Source organism: Sinocyclocheilus rhinocerous, unplaced genomic scaffold (assembly GCF_001515625.1).
Source record: "Sinocyclocheilus rhinocerous isolate Xijiao unplaced genomic scaffold, SAMN03320098_v1.1 scaffold100, whole genome shotgun sequence".
NCBI lineage: Eukaryota > Metazoa > Chordata > Actinopteri > Cypriniformes > Cyprinidae > Sinocyclocheilus > Sinocyclocheilus rhinocerous.
The window spans coordinates 1,338,951-1,359,957 of record NW_015624543.1 but is presented as its reverse complement, the minus strand read 5'-3'; the positions used below and the strand labels follow the sequence as shown (position 1 = coordinate 1,359,957).

The following is a 21,007-nucleotide window of genomic DNA, read 5'->3' as shown; positions in this document are numbered from 1 at the left end:
TCTGATGTTTTGGTTGTGCAGCACCTTGGTGAGCACTTGTTGCTTTTAAGGTGCTATATAAATAAACTTGACCTAAATAAACTTGACTTGACGGTCATGCATGAAAAAAAAATACCGTCATGTACCGTGAAACCGGTATAATTTTGAAAAATACCGTGATATAAATTTTTGGTCATACCGCCCAGCACTACTCTATATATTACATTAGCAAAGATGCTTTTTCTGTCATTTAACATTTATTGACTAAATACTTTCTATTTAGCTCATGCTGTTCTTTCCAAGTGACTTACAGTATGATTGCTGGGATAGTTTTGTTTTGTTTTAATAATTAATAATTGGGTTTTATTTAAGACTGTGGAGGGCGAACCTCCAAAAATTATACATTATAATTATAAAGTATGATTATAAAGTTAATAAAGAAATTCTAATAAAAATATGAATGCTATTTATTAAAGCTTTTATTTCTTACCTACAGCTGTCTATGAGCAGTCCTGTGAGGCCTACAAGCATTTGGGGAGATCATCTGATTCCTACTGGATTGACCCAGATGGAAGCGGACCATTAGGTCCTTTTAAAGTCATCTGCAACATGACAGGTAAAATATGCATTTTTTATTTATTTGTGGCGTACCATAGCACTGAATCCAAAAAGACCACCGATTGCACCTGATTAATAAATCAAGCCTTTTACTGAGTATTGCTTTCAAGAACCCCTGTATCCCAAGCTTCTGAGTCAGGTTTTTAAAATCCCTCCTATCGCCTTCAGAGACAATATTTTATTTCAGCATCTCAACCCATTTGTTTTCAAGCCTACTAAGCATTATCTCATCAGCCTAGGTCCATGTCATCCCACTGATCCAAAAAGAAATAGCTAAAATAAATGGAAGCCTTACATGTAGGGACATTCAAGTATGTAGGAACATCAAGACATAAAATGTTATCATTTCAGGGCAGGAACTGTAGTCATCTCAGAGCATAGGAAATCCCTGAGAGGACACGGTAGAGAGCAAAAATCATTCTGAAAAGAAAGTGTCTGTCAATTTCAGAAATGTGTTATCTTCATTTAACATTTTTATTTTATTGTGAAGGGTAAATCTTGTGATTCTTTGAAGTGAGAAGGATTATGGCTACAGGATCAGGTGGATTTGAATATTATAAACAAAAAATGTTTTTTAGAATGTCAGTTTTTATTAGGTCCCATTAAATAAAAATGAATACATGGAAGGAAATATTGCCATAAACAAAGCTGTTTATACATATGGATCCAGAATGTGTTAAATCAGTTTGTAATTGCTTATTTAGTGATTTGTTACTTTAATGAGAAAATCACTTCTTGTTTTCATAGGTCAATTTAAAAAAAAAAGAAAAACATTAACTTTTTCTTAAAAAATAATACATTTGGAAACTTCTTTACTGTGGTATGTGTTTTGCCCTTTTAGCTTGATAAAATTCTAAGATGATTATTCATTATGAATCATTTATCATTTGTTTTTAATTATTAATTAAATATTATGTATACACTACTGTTCAAATGTTAGGCGTCATTACCTTTTTTAAAGAAATTAATACTTTTATTCAGCAAGGATGCATTAAAATTGATCAAAGTGGCATTTCTGAAGGTTCAGCTTATGGTACAGTATTAACATATATTTTGATGAATCTGTCAACTTTTCTTGCAGTGCCAGTCAGTTTACCTTTTTATGACCATTATTGTATCTGGGTTTCAGAGGACAAGGTTTGGACGAATGTGGTGAATAACCTACCGGCGCAGACAGCGGTGACTGGCTCCAGCCGGGAGAGACGGATGGTACTGCAGCTGAACTACAGTGCCTCTGTGGAGCAGGTCACAGCTATAACCAACAGTGCTGAACACTGCGAGCAGCACGTAGCCTACGCCTGCCGAATGTCACGCCTACTCAACACACCAGGTACAGAGAGATCGTCTGAGTTTGTGTGTGTGTGTGTGTGTGTGTGTGCGCGCGCGCTTGTGTTGCAGAGTATAGATGCTTATAGGGACTTGTGGGGTGATAGAAGGTTATCTAAAACCTTGAATAAAAAATTTAATTTTACCCAATTGTACTGATACTTCTTACCGGAACAAATGAGGGTCAAGTGTCTTGATAACGGGGTAAACTGATGGGTAAAATAGGATTGTGACCTTAATAGCCCCTCCGTGGCTGATACGCTCCCACTCTCCACTGCTCTCTGTTTGAACCTGCTTATTTTTGGCGGTTTGCCCAGTTGCTCAACTGCAATACCACCCCAGAACGTGGTTTATGTTGGTTGTTGTTTATGGTTTCAGGAGAATTAGTGTTACATTTGCTCACTTTCTATGAGTATGTGTGGGCTAACAGCTGGACTTAACAACAAATTTGTGCTAAATGAAATCATAACAATGCAGAAGTGTTTCGACAGAAAGATATAGTTGAATTGTTAGAGAAACAAGTTAACTAAGTATGAACACATTTATGAACATTTTTTCCTGGTTAACAGGGTGGGCAGCGTAAGATTCACTCGCTAATAGCTCCATGTGCGCTCTTCTAATTAGCGGTTTATGAGATTTAAATTGACAAGCTGTTTATGGATTCTGCAGAAGAATTAGTTAAAGATTAAAATGTAACAAGTAAAGTAAATGTGATGAAAAGAGAAGGGTTTTTCAAATCTGTTCTCAAGTAAAGATCTTTGAATTGGTTAATTATGTGGAAAAAAAGCAGGGCTTTCAATTCATGTTAAGCATATTTATTTAGCATATATGGTAATAGAGTATATACTAGTCAAGTCAGGTCAAGTCACCTTTACTGGTTGTATCAAAGCAGCTTTACAGTGTCAAACAGGAAAATAGTTTTCCTCTTAATAATGCAAGAGGACAATAACAACTAGTTAATAGGAAACATGTATGCTATTGTTAAAAAGTTTGGGGTCAGTACGATTATTATTTTTATTATTATAATCAGTGTTGGGCAAGTTACTTCCAAAATGTAATACATTATATATTACTAGTTACTGTCTTTTGAAAGTAATTAGTTACATTACAATATTACTGTCTCTGAATTGTAATGCGTTACACTACTCAGCAACAGGAAATAGACGAACTATTTTACACGAGTAATTTTTTCGCTGGTGCTGTTTTGTGGTGTTAGTAAATTCACCACTTAATTTTGAGTTAAAATATGTTGTTGTAACTTGCGTTACTGAGATTGTAACGAGTAATAATATTACCCAAATTTGATTAGTAATGCGTTATATTACTGCGTTACAGCAAAAAGTAATATACTACTGTAATATTATTACTTTTGTAATGCGTTACTCCCAACACTGATTATAATTATTATTAAATCAATACTTTTCTTCAGCAACAACACATTCAGTTGACCAAAAGTGACATTAAAGACATTTAGAATGTCTCAAAAAAAATGTAACATTGATAATAAGACTTATTGTATATATCATGCAGCACAAATGTCCGTCTGTGTAACAAACTATGTGCGTATTTACAGACAAACTACATTCATGTTCATATGCCCAGACAGTCAACAGTGATAGCTTTTTGGAAACGCTGTTTTTCACTCATTCATTCACAAGTCTGTTGCGGTTCGGTCAGTTGAATATGTTGCTAACTCTGCCGGTCGAGAAAAACCTCGCGCTCGTGGGGCGAAACAGGTGACATTATTCAACTGAATGAAAGCTAAGGTTTATCCAAAATGTCGCTAGTTGCTGTACGCTTTGTCTTACAAAAAAGTAGGTAAACACTGCAACACTGGTTCGTGTGCCCCTGTGTGTGTGTCGGCGTGTGTGTGCCACGGAGGTCTGAGTGATACAAGTGCACTTAAAATACAAAGTGGAGGCGTGTCTGGATCGAATTCCCTCGGACCGGAATCCGGACTTTGAGAAGGGCTGGTATATAATGTCATATGCAGTATAATGCTGATCGAAAGATTTTCCTACTCTTTCTTTCTCATATAGCACTTCTTCTTCACCCCACAGCTTGCGATCATTCACCTTCTCTCTAATTTATTTGCTCTTCCATGCTCTGCCAGTCTTTGCCACTATCCCCTGGCACTCCTGCGACCCATTTTCTGATTACAGTTAGCAATAACAATTTGCAGCGTGGCTGTGGAACTGGGTGCTGATGCTAATCTATTAATGAGCATGCAGCACAGTGAAGGCTGCTGTGCATGTTCTTACTGCTAATCTGACTTTGGATAAAGCCTCTGCTCTTATTGTGGACTTGTCCTGTGGGATTCTCTCCCAATGCATGTATGACTCTATACCATCTATGTTAAATTAGGCATGAACAGAATGTCACTCTCAGTCCACTCTATCTGTACACATAGGTGCGGATCCCGTGGGTGCTTGGGGGGCTCGAGCACCCAGGGAATGGCAGAGCACCCATGGGAAAACCTCGAGATATTCTCTATTCACTATCATATTGGCAAAACAGATCTGGCAAACTATCCAGTGCATATTTGTGTCTGCACTCTGGAGAGCATCAAAAGGTTTCTATTTACATGTTTTTTGCAGCGTTGAGCAATCACAGGCATATGTCTGTTGATATCTTGAACGCTATTGCCAGTCAGAGGCGTTTAAGTTAGAATCCACTGACCGCTCAAAACACCAGAATTTTTGTCTTGAGTTTTTAAAGCTTGCGGATCCTTTCATTATAACAAAACTTCATGAGATCGCAATGAACTAAGACGAGAGACATCTTTTTAGTGATTTTAAAGGGAGTGCTTTTTGTGTGTTTTCTAGGCTATGTATAATCCATTCAGAATTTGTATAAAATTGTTTTTTGGCCACATGTACATGCAGTTTCGGGAATGGCATCCGCATATTTATGCAGGATTCACACTCGAAAGAGCAATGGACGGGACAAAAATATATGTGAAAATGTATGTGCATTGAGGCTAGAGCACACTCAGTATTTAATTCTGGTTAACATAGCTCATATGTAGGCGATCGCATGGAGTTCTATGTGGCAGTAGTCTATGCATCAAAGTCGCAAAAATGAGCAGGATATTTGTTCATTTCCTCCATGAAAATCTCTTTACAGTTAGAGTAAACATTAATGCACACGGGCTTCATTGAATACTGTATCTCTTGATTTTTGTCTTATGTGGATTATTTGTTTTTATTTAGTGTGAATCTCTGGTTTCTACAACTTTGATAAGTAATAAACAACGTGATATGCTGCTGGCCAATGTTAACTTTATTTTAATTTTAAAAAAAAGTATTTACCCCGTTTGCTTCTGCGAGGTATCCGTTACACATGTGTTAATATCAGTATTTATGACTGTCGAATGTCTGACTACTTGACTCTTGGTAATGTATTTTTCAATCCGTGTGTTTCTATTCACGAACTGAATTCTTCATCAAGCGTACCATCGCACGGAGAAAAAAGACTTGAAAAATGAACACCAAGTATAGGCCTATAGTTTAAGTTACAATATAAAATAATTACTGTTCAGTAATTTAATTTAATACTTTTTAAATTCCTTATTATTATTATCATCATCATCATCATTATTTGTGTTATGATATTTTTGTGCATAAAGCATTTCATTTTAATTTGTAGTAAATTAAATTTGTATATTATTATTATTATTATTTTATAATTTAATTTAATTTAATTTGATTAGAATTTAATTGAAATTTAATTAGTAATTTTAAATTGTAGTTACTATTAGTAGGAGTTGTAGTCGTATTGTTTTATAATATTTTTGTGTAAAGCATTTCATTTTAATTTATTATTTTTAATATATGTTTTATAATAATAATAATAATTTAATATGTAGTAAATTAAATATTTTAAATACTTTTATAAATTATTATTTTTATTTTTTATCATGACATATTATTATTATTATTATATTTCATAATTGTTTTCTGTCTAAATCATCTTTATTAATTCACTTTTTAGCTTTGTTTGTTTGTTTGTTTACCACTATGGGCACAAAATACAATGCAAAACTGCTCACCAGAGTCTTGTGGTCTAAACACCAATTTCTGAATCGCTCTGCTTGGTAATGACATATATTTAGTGAGATTGTGTGTGAGGTGGGAGTGTATGAGACATTACATGATGAGATTTACAGAGTAGTTTGTTTCACCTTGTTGTGTAGTGAAGGATAGCTGGCAATGTGCACTGGACTATGCCTTGTCCATCATAGCTCTGCTCTCTGGCCTTCAGTCATCTTTACTGAAGGACAATCAATGCTGTAGTATGTAGTTATGCGCTGTGTTGTCAAACGTGTAGGATGGACAGTGTCCCTCTGAGTGTTTATGTGCCCCCATGTCTAAATCAATGCAGTTTTCTAGTTATGCATGATTTATCTGTTTGATTGACCTGTTAAATGTTTCCAGATAGCTTTGTGTATCTTATAATAGGCAGACAAGATCACATTTAGGGGATCAGTGTTGTAATAGCAGGGAAAATAGTCAGCCGGTCAGCATATTGACAGAGCATATGCTCAGATGATGAGCATTAGTGCAGATTTGTGTAGTGTCCATGTCACCAGAAGCAGCATGTTGGATTTTAAATGGAATTTAACAGTGATTAGTATTGAAGATTAATTAAAAGATATTAAAGATTAGTTGTATTAATAATTAATTTTTCTATGAGCCAAGTTAGAACTACTTGTTAAATTCTGAATGATACTAAAGAGATTATTTCATGCCTTATCCCGATTTCAAGGTTAAAATTATTGCCAGTAACAGAATATACCAATACATTTTTGACATTTGTCTGCTTTTGTGCTTTTGTTATTCTGATAAGTGCATTAAAGAATTTTCATTCTTATTTTGCCATGGAATAAACTGTATGTGATGGAAAGTGTTTAATGCTATTTTTAACTCATCATCAAATGAGTGTAATTTATTAGTGTAAAATATTTGCCATTTTTGGAAATCAGCAGAATGTTTTCAAGATGCAGGGATGTGCAATTGTTAAATATTAATATTTAATTTTAATTTGTTAATAAAAAGGTGTTAAATTATTAGATATTCACATTTAAATGAATCATCAGTCCAATAAAAAAATATTTTTCTTTAGTTATATTTTGCCTAAGGCACAACGTGAACCAGGATTGCCACTTGTGGCCCCTGAAAAACAATAGGTACATGTTGACCCTGCATGTCAGAGATTTGGAATTGTCTCTTTAGACAGTTTGTGCTCAGATGCATTTGAAGAGACAGTAGAAGAGAAAACAATTTCCCAAAATATGCTTTCTAAATTGACTGTCAGGTTTCATCATATTATGGAGGGCTGGCATTCTGCAACCAAATGAAGTGTTAAATCAGAATTGCATCCAGGGTGCATTGAGTTTGGTAATTGGGAAGTTAAACTGTAATTGTCCTAATTTCTTGATGCCTTCAACCCACTCATGGATGAGCCGTCATGTTGTTATATTCCATCCTCTCATTGTCTGCGCCGTCCCCAGTGTCCTCCAGCCTCTTGACCTCCATTAGCTCAACATTGGGGACGGAGTTGAGAGATATCTGCTGTACATGTCCGTATGTCATCCCTTCCTATTACGACATGATCAACAGTGACGTTTTGTTTATTCCTCATCCCCTATAGAGGGACCAGGGGTCCATTTGTATTTGAATTGTTCTCCTTACAGCTAAATTAACCACCTTCCACTGTGATTAGGCCTCGACTGTCACACAAAGGAAATTAAATGTGATGATGATGAATTGAGAAAAGTGTTTTTGTTTTGTCGTCTCCTATTTTTTGTCCAGTCATGATAAACAGACAGTATACTGTCAGCTGGAGGCTGTGGCTGATTGCATGAGCAGAGCATATAAATAAGAGCAGACAGTGAGCCGTGAACTATCAGGATGCTTTATGTCTGTGATGTCCACACAATTAGAAGTGTCCCTATTCTTGATCAGCGAGCAAATCTGAAAGACATGAGCTGAGTGCTCAACTTCAGCCATTATACATTCAGCCTAGTCTTCAGAAAAATCCTCACTTTCAGCACCGTGTCTGTGCTGTCACAGTAGTGAAATTAACATTGTGTCAGTGTTCTGTATTTGAAAATACTTTAGATTTAAACCTTTTTAATAAAATTATTTTTCTTATTTTCTTCTAATAGTCAGGAGACTTTTGGCATTTGGACATTCTTTGCTAAAAATTGTGGTGATTTGTTTTTTGATTTGTTTAACCTCTTAAATACCATGTTAGTCTGATTCATAAGTTACATATACAATGGGGTCCAAAACTATGAAGTCATAAAGATCATATAATGTTTTTGTAAAAAGTGTTTAATGCTCACCTAGGCTGCATTTATTTGATTAAAATCACAGTAAAAACAGTAATATTGTGAAATAGTATTACAGTTTAAATAGCTGTTTTTAATTTTAATATATTTTAAAATGCAAGCTATTCCTGTGATGGGAAAGCTGAATTTTAGTGTAACATGATCCTTCAGAAATCATTCTATTATGCTGATAAAAAGAGAGCAACATATATTTGAAATATAAATCATTTGTAAATGTCGTGGACTTTTGATTAATTAAATCAAAATTAATTTGTCCTTGCTTAAATAAAGTATTTTTTTTTTTTTCAAAATGTGTGTGCAAAATGTATAATATTGCTAAAACACACAAATTACTAATTTATTCTGCATTTAAAACACTTATAGGGCATAAGTGAACATAACTGCTCTGTGCATCTCTTGAGTATAAATTCTCTGCTGTGATGTTCTTTCTGTATTCTGGTCCTATCGGTAAGAGAGTTGTAGATCCTCTCGAGACATAAAGATTTTATAGCAGTATGTAATGTAGGAAACCGCAAAGGGCAGCCCTGAGAATGATTAAAAAGACACTCTATGGAACAGAGGGGGAAACTGAGAGAGATAGGTTGACTAGTGTTATTGCCTAAGGAGTCCTGCTCTCTTTTTTTTCTATCGTTTCTCAAATTCAAATTAATCTTGCAATCTTCCCATCTACAAATCTGCCAGAAACCCAGAGTGAAAAGTATGTTGCACTTTTTTTCAAGTTCAAGCAAACACCGTCATGTAGATTTACAACTCAATCAAGCTCTTTTCTGAGTCTAGGGGAAAAAAATGTCAATGCAAATGCAAAATGTCATGCTTTTTTATGGAAAGAGCAATTTAAGGAATAGTTCACCCAATAGTTCAGCATTTACTCACCCTCATGTTGTTCCAAACTCCTATGCTGCTATTATTTTAAGTGGAACACAAAAGAAGAATTTTTGAAGAATCTTCACGCTGCTCTTTTCCATACACCAAATAGTTCATAATGACTACATCTGTTAAGCTCCAAAACTGACCAAAACAAGTTAATATTACTTGTGCGCTATGTTTTAGATGTTCTGAATTCATATGATGAGCTGTGTTGTTAGCAGTGGTGGAAAGAGTACTGAAAAAATATACTCAAGTAAAAGCAACAACGACTTATCCAAGTGACTGCTGCAGAACGCACGCGAGAGAGAGACGAGGCAGCGCAGATCGCGCGTCTCATAAGTGAGTGGGAATTTACTGAACGTGGCACTTGCGTGAGTTATCACTATATGCAATACCCGCAACCTCACACCAAATTTCAGACCGTTTAGATAGGCAAGCATATATACAAATCATTTAGTTAGCAGAAATCCTAAATTTACCTTAACATATTAAGTTAGAGGAAGATGCGACTGAATTGATGCTTGAATAATGCACTTCCAGCAGCCATGATAAACAGTTGGCGGTTAAAGTTTTCTATGCACAATTTGATTTGACGAAAGTCACGAGACCTATTACTCTCTATCCAATCGTTTACATTGGACGTAAACGTTGATGGATAAAAATAAAATTAAAATAAGCATGTAACGACCACAAACGGAGGAAAATAGCGGAGTAAAAGTACCGATACATCACTTAAAATGTACTCAAGTAAAAGTAAAAGTACACAATTTTTAAACTACTCAAACAAGTACAATTACTGATAAAAACTACTTAATTACTGTAATGTGAGTATTTGTAATTCGTTACTTCACACCCCTGATTGTTAGTGGAACAGATTTAAATTTTAAGTCATCATTTACTGGACATCTTCCCCTATAGTGAGTTGTGAACTTAAGAAACACTGCAAAGGGATAAATGATTCAGTGAGGGTTTTTTTCACAAATGGAACTGAATAATTAATTTATGAACTATACTGAGTTGTTCACAAATAAAAATTCACCTCACTGATTCAGTGGTCTAGTTGAGGCAGTACTTGAGTAAAAGACCTGTAATATACTATATAGGTTACATGGATTATTTTATTAATTTTTTTGTTTTTTGCGGGGTAAAAGATTATGGATTTTCTACTTTTCCTATTGACGCTTACAGTGGTGCTTGCTTGCAATTTCTGATTAAAATGCGTTTAACAACCTCTAAGAAAAGTGTTAGTCCTGCCTTTCAAAACTATATTATTGTTTACAGTGCCGTTAAAAGCAGAACTACATCGTTCATTAATAATAATTGCCTTTGTTGCTGCTATCAGAATAAACGCCTTCTGATATTAGTTAATTTATAATATTTACTTTCCATGTTGACCTTAAAGGTTTGCTTGCTGGTCTATTAAGGAAAAAGCTTTAGCCTTAAAATTTAGTGTTTTAATGTTCGTCCTGGTCTTTGTACGGTGGATATGAAGATAAATTATGTTGCATAAACGTAGAGTAACCAGAGCATGTCCACGCCACACAATTTAAAACCAAATTAAAATACAGATTGTCTTTTGTGCTCCAGAAATTATTAGAGGTGCTCAGACGGCTCATTGCCATGACACTCTTAAACTGAAATTGACGTCATTTGGTTTACTCTACATGATCCCAACCGTTTGCCCTTTGACCGCCAGACTATTCATATTGAGAAAGATATGCAGAAAAATGGCTCAAATGCATAATGAGATGCAAAGTAAGCGGGTGCTCTGTCAGTGCGAAACAGCTGAAAATGAACCTAGTGTGTCGCAGTGGTCCAAAATGTTTCTTTTGGTCAGTAATGTTTTGGTTATGGGTGTAATTATAGTTTTAATGACAGCGAGAGGTGAAATGCAAAAAATTTGCTACATAATAATATTTTTGAATGTCAAAGAGAGTACTGTATTTAAGTGCACTCACAGGAAAACATGGGTAATTTTGTAGTATTTCTTTCTTGTTTGGTTTTATAGTCCATTAAAGTGTCAATGGAATCACCTTTCTTTATCACTATCAACCTGAAAGAACAAAGGTCATATACAGCTGCCCCAAAAAGTATTTGTTTTCAAACGCAGTGACATTCAGACATTTTAAACTGTCCAAAAACACAATTGGGGACCACTGTTTAAGTGGGCCAATATCACTATTTCACACATGAATTTCCTCTTACAATTCTGAAGAACAGAAGTTCTGTAAATCCCAATTTGCATATGACACCAATAATCTGATATTAGCATCTGATATTAGCATTTACCGTGACAGAAAGAGCATGATTAGACTTCATTTCCCAAAACAGACTCAAATATTCCTCTCCAGATTGCATTGTTCTTGTGCAACCTTTAGCAAAGGTTAACTAGATCTGAGCCATGTTTGTTTTGTCATGCAGAGATCCTATTTAGAGCCGAGTCAACAGTATGTGTGCTATGGGCTGCGCCTTTGCTTCAGTACCATGTAAATACATTTAGCATTTCCAAAGAGCCCTTGTCCCACATATGACGTGGTGACAGTAAAGGAAGTTTAATTAGGGGATGGATCCTCTGGGGTGGGGCAAAGGCACTTTTTAGGTCAAAAATTACTCTCCAGTGTTAAGATGGATGAATTTTAGACCTAAAACTAATGAATTCAGCTTGAATCAAATGACCAAGTATAGCACAAATATAAACTTTGGTTAGGGTAAACTTAAAAAAAAAAAAGATTCAGATGAAAGTGTTTATTGATATTAAATAAATTAATATTTAATATCAATAAATGAAAACATGTATTGTTATTAAAATCACGTGTGTGTGTGTGTGTGTGTGTGTGTGTGTGTGTATAACAAATGATGTAAAATGTTGTAAAATTTAAAACCATAAATAGTTAAAAAATGTACTAATTATATAAAGAAATGCATTTTATATAATAGTTAATAAAAAACATAAACTAGAACATTATAAATGTTGCCAACTAACTGCAAAAAGTTTTAACTGAATTATTAAAAAAATAAAAATAAATTTTAAAGCTATATAGAAATATATGGGGGGGACAAATAAAAAATGCAAAAGCACATAACAAAATTACAAAAAAAATTTACTAAAAAAAAAGAAAACTTAAAATATACAAATAAAACCTAAATAAAAATATTAATAAATACTCTTAGTATAGAAATAATACTAAAATAACACTGATACGGTCTGTTCAATAGATTATGTTGTCTTAAAGTGTTAGTTCATGTCTAAAACTTTCTGGAATTTATTGTTCAATGGAACCTAAACGGTTGACAGGGTCCATGGGCATATTCTGTGTGATGTTAAACCACGCAAGAAACATCCCATTTACTTCAGTTAACTAGATAGGAGCTGCCTTGATGTTATAATTGAGGACATGATGTTTGATGCCTTATTAGCATGCGTGCTGTATATATCAAATATAATAGAAATTGATTGAATTCCTGGCTGATACTTGAATTATTACTTGATTATTAGAAGCCTGGAGCTTTCTGTGGATCTTTGAATGGAGATCTATGTGTCTTACTCAGAGTTAATGATCAGGCAACGAACCAAGTACACGTCTTGTGCACCCAATCATTCACACCTTGAAATATGGCCTATTACCATTTGCATATATTAATGCATCATTAAATTCAATAATGTTGTCATATGTTTTATTGACACTGTCATATGTCATTTCTCAGCCCGCTTCGGTGCATGACTGGAATACCTCAAATCTTCATGCCTAGTTCTTCAGATTGATGTTAATGGAAAATTAGTTAAGTCGAGTTATCTTTTTTCTTCCCATTCCAAAACATACAAGCTACATTTGCAGTGAGCCATCAGAAAGTATGCTTCTGGGATGAGACGTCCATTTATCAATGCCACAGTTACAGCAAAGAAAGATCCTGAGTCTAGTGCACTGCCCGTGGTTATGTGACAGCCGTCTGCGGCGTTATGTCTGTGAGCAGAAATTAAAATTTAGTCGTGACAATGGGATGGACTTTACCCAGGATGCAGTCTGTCTCCCATGGCAGCAATAGTAGGAAAACAGTGTCCAAGAGGAAGGCGCAGTTAATTGCGCTGGGCAGCAACGCCACAGTTTGCCTCATGTGCTCCAGATGGTTCAGGACAACACAAGCTGCTTCATTATCAACATGGTCAGCCCTGTTTTTGCCTGCTGGCATGAGGGGTTCGTGGATTGCTTATGGTTTAAATTAGAAGTGTATTCTAGGAAAATGGCCTGTCCTCTACCTTTCCTATTTCTGTCACTGCTGTATCATTTCTTTATAGTCATTTATTTTCATATAGACACATAAATAGAGTAACACTTTACACTTTATTAACATTAGTTTAATCCAATAATGCATTTAGTTTAATTTATTAGTGTTAATTTATGTAACATTTGAAGCTGCATAAATTAGCATTAGTTAATGGCTTATGAACGAACATGAAGTAAGGAATAATTCTAATAATTCAGTGGACCAGAGTAAATTATTCCACTTATATTGCGGTTAGCACACCTCAAGACATCGTTCAGATGTATTTCAAAACATTCGTCAGGTTTTTGTCCTTAAAACACTCTTGTTTGTAGGATTAATTTCTTACGCATCTCATCCAACATCTCCATTGCTAATTCCAGTCATCACTTGAGGCTTGAGCCATTGATAGCAGACTAATGTAGTTAGTTAGTTATATATGAGAGAGAGAGAGAGAGAGAGAGAGAGAGATTAAGCATGTGTGAATTAGTCTGTTCATCTCTCAACAGTGTTTGGCAGTAGCGTCTAATAGTGAAACTGGTCATGAAGTTCATCTGCTTTAAGAACAGTGCCGTTATTACCTCACTAGTGAGATATGGCATGTAGATTTTACCTTGCTAAAATCGTCAGAGCGGCGCTGACAACATGTTTCTGTGCACATCTGTGTGTGCGAGTGTGTCCATAATGCGTGTGATCGTTTGTGTGTGAGAGAGAGTCTGAGAAAGGGAGTATGTGATTTCCATACATAATAAAACGTAATTTTGTGGCAAAAAAATGGAAATAATTTGTAATTTTTATGTTGTCGTTTACTATATTTATTTGCTTGGTCAGTGTCTTTGTGGGTTTTAGTTCTTTTGCTTTTGCAGGCTGTACAGATTTTTGAAATAACTGAAATCATTTGGCCAATTTTTTTTGTTGTTGTTGTTGTTGTGTTTGTTAACATAACTTTAAAACTTTAATTAAAATATTTTTAAAAAAATCATTTGGCAAAGTGATATGCATGTAATGCGGTCAAGACCTGCCTGGAACTACTTTCGCCATGCATTTCCCAGAAAATAATGCACACCTTAGAACGATTGTCAGTCAATCAGATTCAAGCATTCAGCTGCCCTGTAGTATAATTTAAAATAAACAAGAGTATATCCACAAATTAAAATTTAATCTTAATTTAAAAAAAATTAAAATAAACATCATTAAATGACATTAATAAATGTCATTAATTACTCACTCTCATGTCGTTCCAAACCTGTAATACCTTCGTTCATCTTCAGAACACAAATTACGATATTTTTGATGAAATTCGAGAGCTTTCTGATCCTCCATAGACCGCAATGGAACTACCGCAAAGGTAGTAAGGACATTGTTAAAATAGTCCATAGCCTTGTTCAGACTGTTAGTCCAAATCCAATTTTTGTTCATATCCGATTGGAATCTGATCTAAATTATTGACTGTCCACACTGTGTATCACAACTGCTCAATTATGATTTGTGTGTCCATGGCACTCTCTTTCACTTTACTCAGTATCTGCATTGGTTCCAATGGCAATGACGTTGTTTAGGTATGTCTACGCTAAAAACAACAATAAGAGCAATACTGTTTGTAATACAGATGTTGTCTTACAACATGTCGACATGATGACATCGCAATGGTTTATAATAAGGGATAACAATATTGCGTCTTATGAGACAGCGGCAGAAATGTAGGAAGCTGCATGTGCGGCTTTATTCCGTGCTGCCGTCTCCGCCGGTCTCAAAACTCAAAGAGGTGGATAGACTTGCAGTATATTGTCATTTTCCGCTACACTTGCTATTCGCAACAACCTTGTTTCTGAAAGGACGTTCAGCATGTTTTCTACAAACAATGTCTGACGTGTTTACTTTTTAAGTGGTGTGAGAATGTGAAAAACCTACACAAAATCCGATCTGAGCAGTCAGACTGAAACGCATTTCCAGAAATTCGATTTAAATGGGATTTCAAACCACATATGAATGTAGCTCGAAACATATTTGCAAAAATCAGATTTAATTTAGTTCATTGCCATACAGATTATCTAAATATGATCGGATTTCAATCAGATTTGCACTAAAATCGGATTTGGGCTGACAGTCTGAATGAGGCTCATATGACATCTGTAGTTCAAACTTAATTTTATGAAGCTACTTTTTGTGAGCAAAGAAAACAAAAATAACGACTTTATTCAACAATTTCTTCTCCTCCATGTCAGTCTTTGCCGCGTGTTCACGAGAGTACCAAGACACATGCATGTGCATTCCTCTGCTTGTAAACAAGGAGCAGTGCATCCGGATTCTACGTCAGAAAGCCGGCTCCTGCGTCAGCAGCACCACATGCATGCGTCGTGGTACTCTCGTGAACATGCGTCGACTGACAAGGAAGAGAAGAATTGTTGAATACATTTTTTATTTTTATTTTATTGCACACAAAAAGTATTCTTGTAGCTTCATAAAATTATGGCTGAACCATTGATGTCACATGGACTATTTTAACAATGTCCTTGCTACGTTTCTGGGCCTTGAACGTGGTAGTTGCGTTGTTGTCTATGCTGGGTCAGAAAGCTCTCGGATTTCATCAAAAATCTGAAATTGTGTTCCAAAGATGAACGAAGGTCCTATGGGTTTGGAATGACATAAGGCTGAGTAATTCTTGGCAGAATTTTCATTTTCGGGTGAACTATCCCTTTAAGTCTCTTCTACTCACCAAGGCTGCATTAATTAGATGCAGAATAAAGTAAAACAGTACTATTGTGAAATAGTATTACAATAAAAAAAATCTTACTTTCTCCAAACTTTTAAATGGTAGTGTAGCTTAGTACAAGATTCCCACTGTGTTGGAGAAATATCACAAAATTTGTGAAAACTTTAAAATGTGCAACCCAATGATCCAGTGATCAAGAATGACAGGAAAAGCCTTGGAAAAATCTTAGAAAAACATTTCTCAAGTACATGGAAGCATTGCTGAGTTTATAGCCCTCCTTTCCCATGTAGTTGTATTTACATCCTGGCAGTGATGTGCAAAAAGCTCTATGGTTTCTCCTCGTCTGTCTTTACTCAGAGGTGCCTTAGAAAGACTTGGCATTCTCTGCTTAAAAGTGCGAAATTTCCATTCCGTACAGTGAGGACATGAAAACAGAATTTTTCTCAGTGATTTTCACAGTCTCAGAAAATGCAGGTTGACATGGTTGCATATTTGTGCGCGTGTAGACACTCTTCACACCCTGCTGATATCACATCCTGATCCTGACTTCCTGAGAGATACAAACTGCTGTACAAATGTGTGATCTGAGAAAAGGCAGAACATCTTCTAGGCAGAACATCTGAGAGTCCATGAAATATTTAACACAAAGTAATGCATTTACATTATTTTAGACAGAACCATAAGTCTAGTCTTTTCTTTTTTCTCTGAAAAGAACATTTTGTCTTTTTTTTTTCTTTAGATAACATTTAGATATTGCAATAGACTGTTCCCTTATGCGATAGATTCTTCTGTGATGCCTTAAAGGTCCTATTACATTGCTCTGCAGTATCAGATTTGATAAGATGAATGATGAAAGTTATAATGAGGAGATTTAAATGGATGAAAAGATTAAAACATTACAATGGGAGATTTAACAACTGGGAGGTGGTGAACATGTAATGTTTCCTAATGAACTGCCTGGTCTCTTTTTAGTTTGTGACTTTCAAGTTCATCAAAAGTTTTTCTGACATGATTGAATGATTTGTAATTTGCTGGCAATGAAGTTAAATGTAACTCTGAAAGATGATCTGAACAATTAAGGAAAGTCACAGGCAAATGTGTGAATATGATCTGCTACTTTTGCACATTTGGTAAACGCTTAGCCTTTGACTCAGTAAAATGCATTTGCAGCTTTGAAAAATCATTCATGTATTGCACATCTCTCAATCTCACTGAAGGGAATGTCAGAGTGGAGTTAGCTCTCTTTGTGCGGGGTAAATAGACAGACTGTCTTGTATATCCCTGATTAATCTCTGACAGTAATGATGTCTGTCTGTGAAGAGTGCCAGACAGTACAGAGAGGGAGAAATGATAAACGATAACCCTAACACCACACAATTCAGCCTATTTGATAAGGTAATAGATCTACTTTTGGCTATCCTATAAAAAGAAATCAAAAAGCACAAGGTTTTTAGAGTCTCTAGACTGAGATGGTGGTTTTCCTTAATTCCAGTGCTTGGAAAATGTGATGACAGATTATATGTTGCAAAGTTGTTATTTTTAGGTTTAGTTTATTTGTGTGTGTGTGTGTGTGTGCGTGCGTGCGTGCGTGCGTGCGTGTGTGCGTGCGTGCGTGCGTGTGTGTGTGTGTGTCGTTGAGCTCTTAAAACTGTAAGAAATATATATAGTTATAGTTATATAGTATATATAGTTATATAATAGTCCTTGCATAGTAGCGTTTAGATATGTAATCTCTTTATTTACATTATTATTCAAATAAATGTTAATTATTATTGAATAAATTATTAAATATATATTATAAATATTAATTAATAAATATTTGTTTAATATATGTTAAAATATAAAGAATTAATAAATTATTTTAAATTATTAAATTTTTGGTTGTAAGGTTAGAAAGGTTAGAACACATAACATCTCAAAATGTATCATAGTTCGTACTAAACCTTTAGAGATATAATCTTTAATTTATATTAAATTGAAATTTTTAGAATACATACAGTGTGATGACACATTTCATAGTTCTTGCATTGTAACCATTAGAGATGTAATTTTATTATTTAAATAAATGTAATTAATTATTATTATTTATTTTTTTTACACTGGGTGTTCCTGAGTTCACTGAGAGTCTAGGTGGTGGCATTTCTGGGTCTGTGAAGCTTGAAACATTATTTATAAAATGGCTACAAAAGGGGAAGATACAAACCAAATGCTCTCTCATAGCATTACAGTTGATGCTAATCTGTGGAAAACAGTAAGCAGTGCTAATGATGATGTGATAACAGCAGCCCTGTGTGCCTGATGCATTCGTTACAGATGAACTGACGCTTTAATGTCCTGTGAACATTCAGGACGTGCTAGGAAAGTGCAAAAGTGGTCTGACCACCCATAATCTCTACAGGTAACAAATTACTAGCCTGACTCTGCTCCTCCAGACAGATCCATAAGCCACTACCATAATCAGTACTGAGAGAAGACTAATGTTTGGTTTGGTAGGAAAATATAACTCTCTTAGCAGTCCTGCTTGCACTGAAGTTTGAATGTTGTACATGCTAAAGCACAGCAAAGAGCTTGGCTAACAGTCAGCTTTATGTGTGAATTCATTCCATCATACATCCATAATGTTTTCACAGGGATCCCACAGTCATGAAAAAAATTTCAAATTGTGATTTTCAGGCCAGAAAAAGCCATGGAATTTTAAAAGCTCATGGGAATTTCTATGGTGAATATAGTTTTTCCTATTTTTATGGTACTTGTAAAACCAGAAGCCAGCATGAAACATCAGTCTGTCCATCAGCTATTTTATTGTAGGCATTTGTACACTAAAAAGTCTGAAGATTTGTACCTTGGATGCAAATCTCTGCATACAATCCCTACAAAATAATTTCTAAAAAAAAAATTTTTTTCTGGTAGTCGTGATCAAAAGTCAAAAGGAGAAAAAAATTAAGCCTATTTTAGGAGCATTTGTTATTGTAAAATAAATAAATAAATATGCTCATTGCCCCTATGTTATGAGTATTATAATGAGTTTTTGTGTAAGGTAGTTGAGATTCCCATTATTGTAATGCACTGATGTTTTACTGTATTATAATAAATAATATATTGTAACAAAATATTTTACAAATATTTATTTAAAGCAGCATTATTTATTTATGTAGATTTAAGGTGGGGGTTTGTGTTTAATGAATATAATTTCACACACAAAATATGGTCTTAACTTTTACAAAATTAAACAGAGTTGCAATATATTAAAAAATAATAATTAAAAAATAATATATTCTTATTGCGTTTGATTTGGGGGTAAAATATGGCCCATGACTTGACAGGTTTCATGAGATTCACTTATATATCGTGTGAGCTGCATGATGTGATTTGTATGTGTGTGTACAATATATACATAATGTGTTTGGAAAGTAAACTCGCTTTTTCAGACTATGTTCACAACAACCTGTTTTTATTTCACTTGAACACACACACTTTCACACAGACACATGTGCAGATACACACACACTCTCCTGCCAGGGAGCTCATTTGTCATATCCATCTGCCACCTGTAATGCACATTGTGCAACTGGAAAGCAAAAGTGTTCTTGCCAAACACCTCTCAGCTGGCACCCACGGTGGCAACAAAACAGGACTAGAACAACAACAAAAATCTAATCTAAAGCCCACAATGCAACTATGGAGCTGCTGGTGAAAATAAAATGACATGTCATTTGGCCCGTGCGATCTAAGTAGGTTTATAATAATGGCACATAATTTACTTATTTTGTGTGATGTTGCCTTGTTAAAAGCTTGTCAGTCATAATGTCTGTCAGAAAATATGATAGAATTTAAGACTATGTTCATAAAATGACATAACATTTTATAACCAAATGCAGACAAATTTGGAATAGTTCACCCAAAAATTAAAATACAATTTCTCACCCTCAGGACATCCGAGATGTAGATGTAGAGTATGTTGGTTCATCAGAACAGATTTACAGAAATCTAGCATTGCATCACTTACTCAACAATGGATCCTCTGCAGTGAATGGGTGCCGTCAGAATGAGAGTCCAAACAGCTTATATAAACATCACAATTTGTCAATAATCATCATCAGTCATTCAAAAGTAATCCGCATGACTCCAGTCCATCAAAGTCTTGTGAAGCAAAAACCTGTATTTGTAATAAGCAAATCTATCAAGATGTTTTTAACTTCAAACCATTGAGTCCTCTATCCATAATATTGCTTCATCCAGTAAAAAGTCATCTCTGAATCAGGAGAGAAATATACACAGGTCAAGCACCGTTTTGTTTACAAGTGAAAACAGTATAAAACAGTTCTAAGCAAATATATTGGTGGATTTTGATGTGAGAGGACAACAGTGAATGGACTATTTTACTGGAGTTATTATTAAAAGTTATTATTATCATCCATAATAATATATTTGTTTCTTACAAACACACAGCTTTTCACTTCACAAGATGTTAATTGATGGGCCGGAGTCATGTGAATTACTAGTGGATTATTGTGATGTTTTTATCAGCTGTTTGGACTCTAAGTCTGACGGTACCCATTCACTGTAGAGAATCAATTTGTGAGCAAGTGATATAATGCAAAATTTCTCCAAATCTGTTCCGATGAAGACACAAACTCATCTGCATCTTGGATGACCTGAGGGGGAGTACATTTTCAGCAAATTTTCATTTTTGGGCAAACTGTTTCTTTAATCCAATGCAAAATATATCTATGAATATCTTTTGCCCTCACGCAAAACGTGCAATTGCAAGGATTTCTATTGAAATCACTGAACAGCTGTAAATGTGACTGTACATTTAGTCTCTTTAGATAAAGCTAAGCTCACTAAATCTATATACTGTATATATATATATATATATATATATATAT

At 34.8% G+C, this 21,007-nt stretch overlaps 1 protein-coding gene across 1 annotated transcript in view; it reads left to right on the top strand.

The window, feature by feature from the left end:
• The window catches only part of LOC107741949 (contactin-associated protein-like 2), a 204,760-nt gene that overhangs the window by 53,439 nt on the left and 130,314 nt on the right, over positions 1-21,007 (top strand). The window contains exons 9-10 of the mRNA XM_016554763.1: positions 476-595; positions 1,727-1,927. Coding sequence (XP_016410249.1) covers positions 476-595; positions 1,727-1,927 — 321 coding nt within the window. The remainder of the gene's footprint in view (positions 1-475; positions 596-1,726; positions 1,928-21,007) is intronic.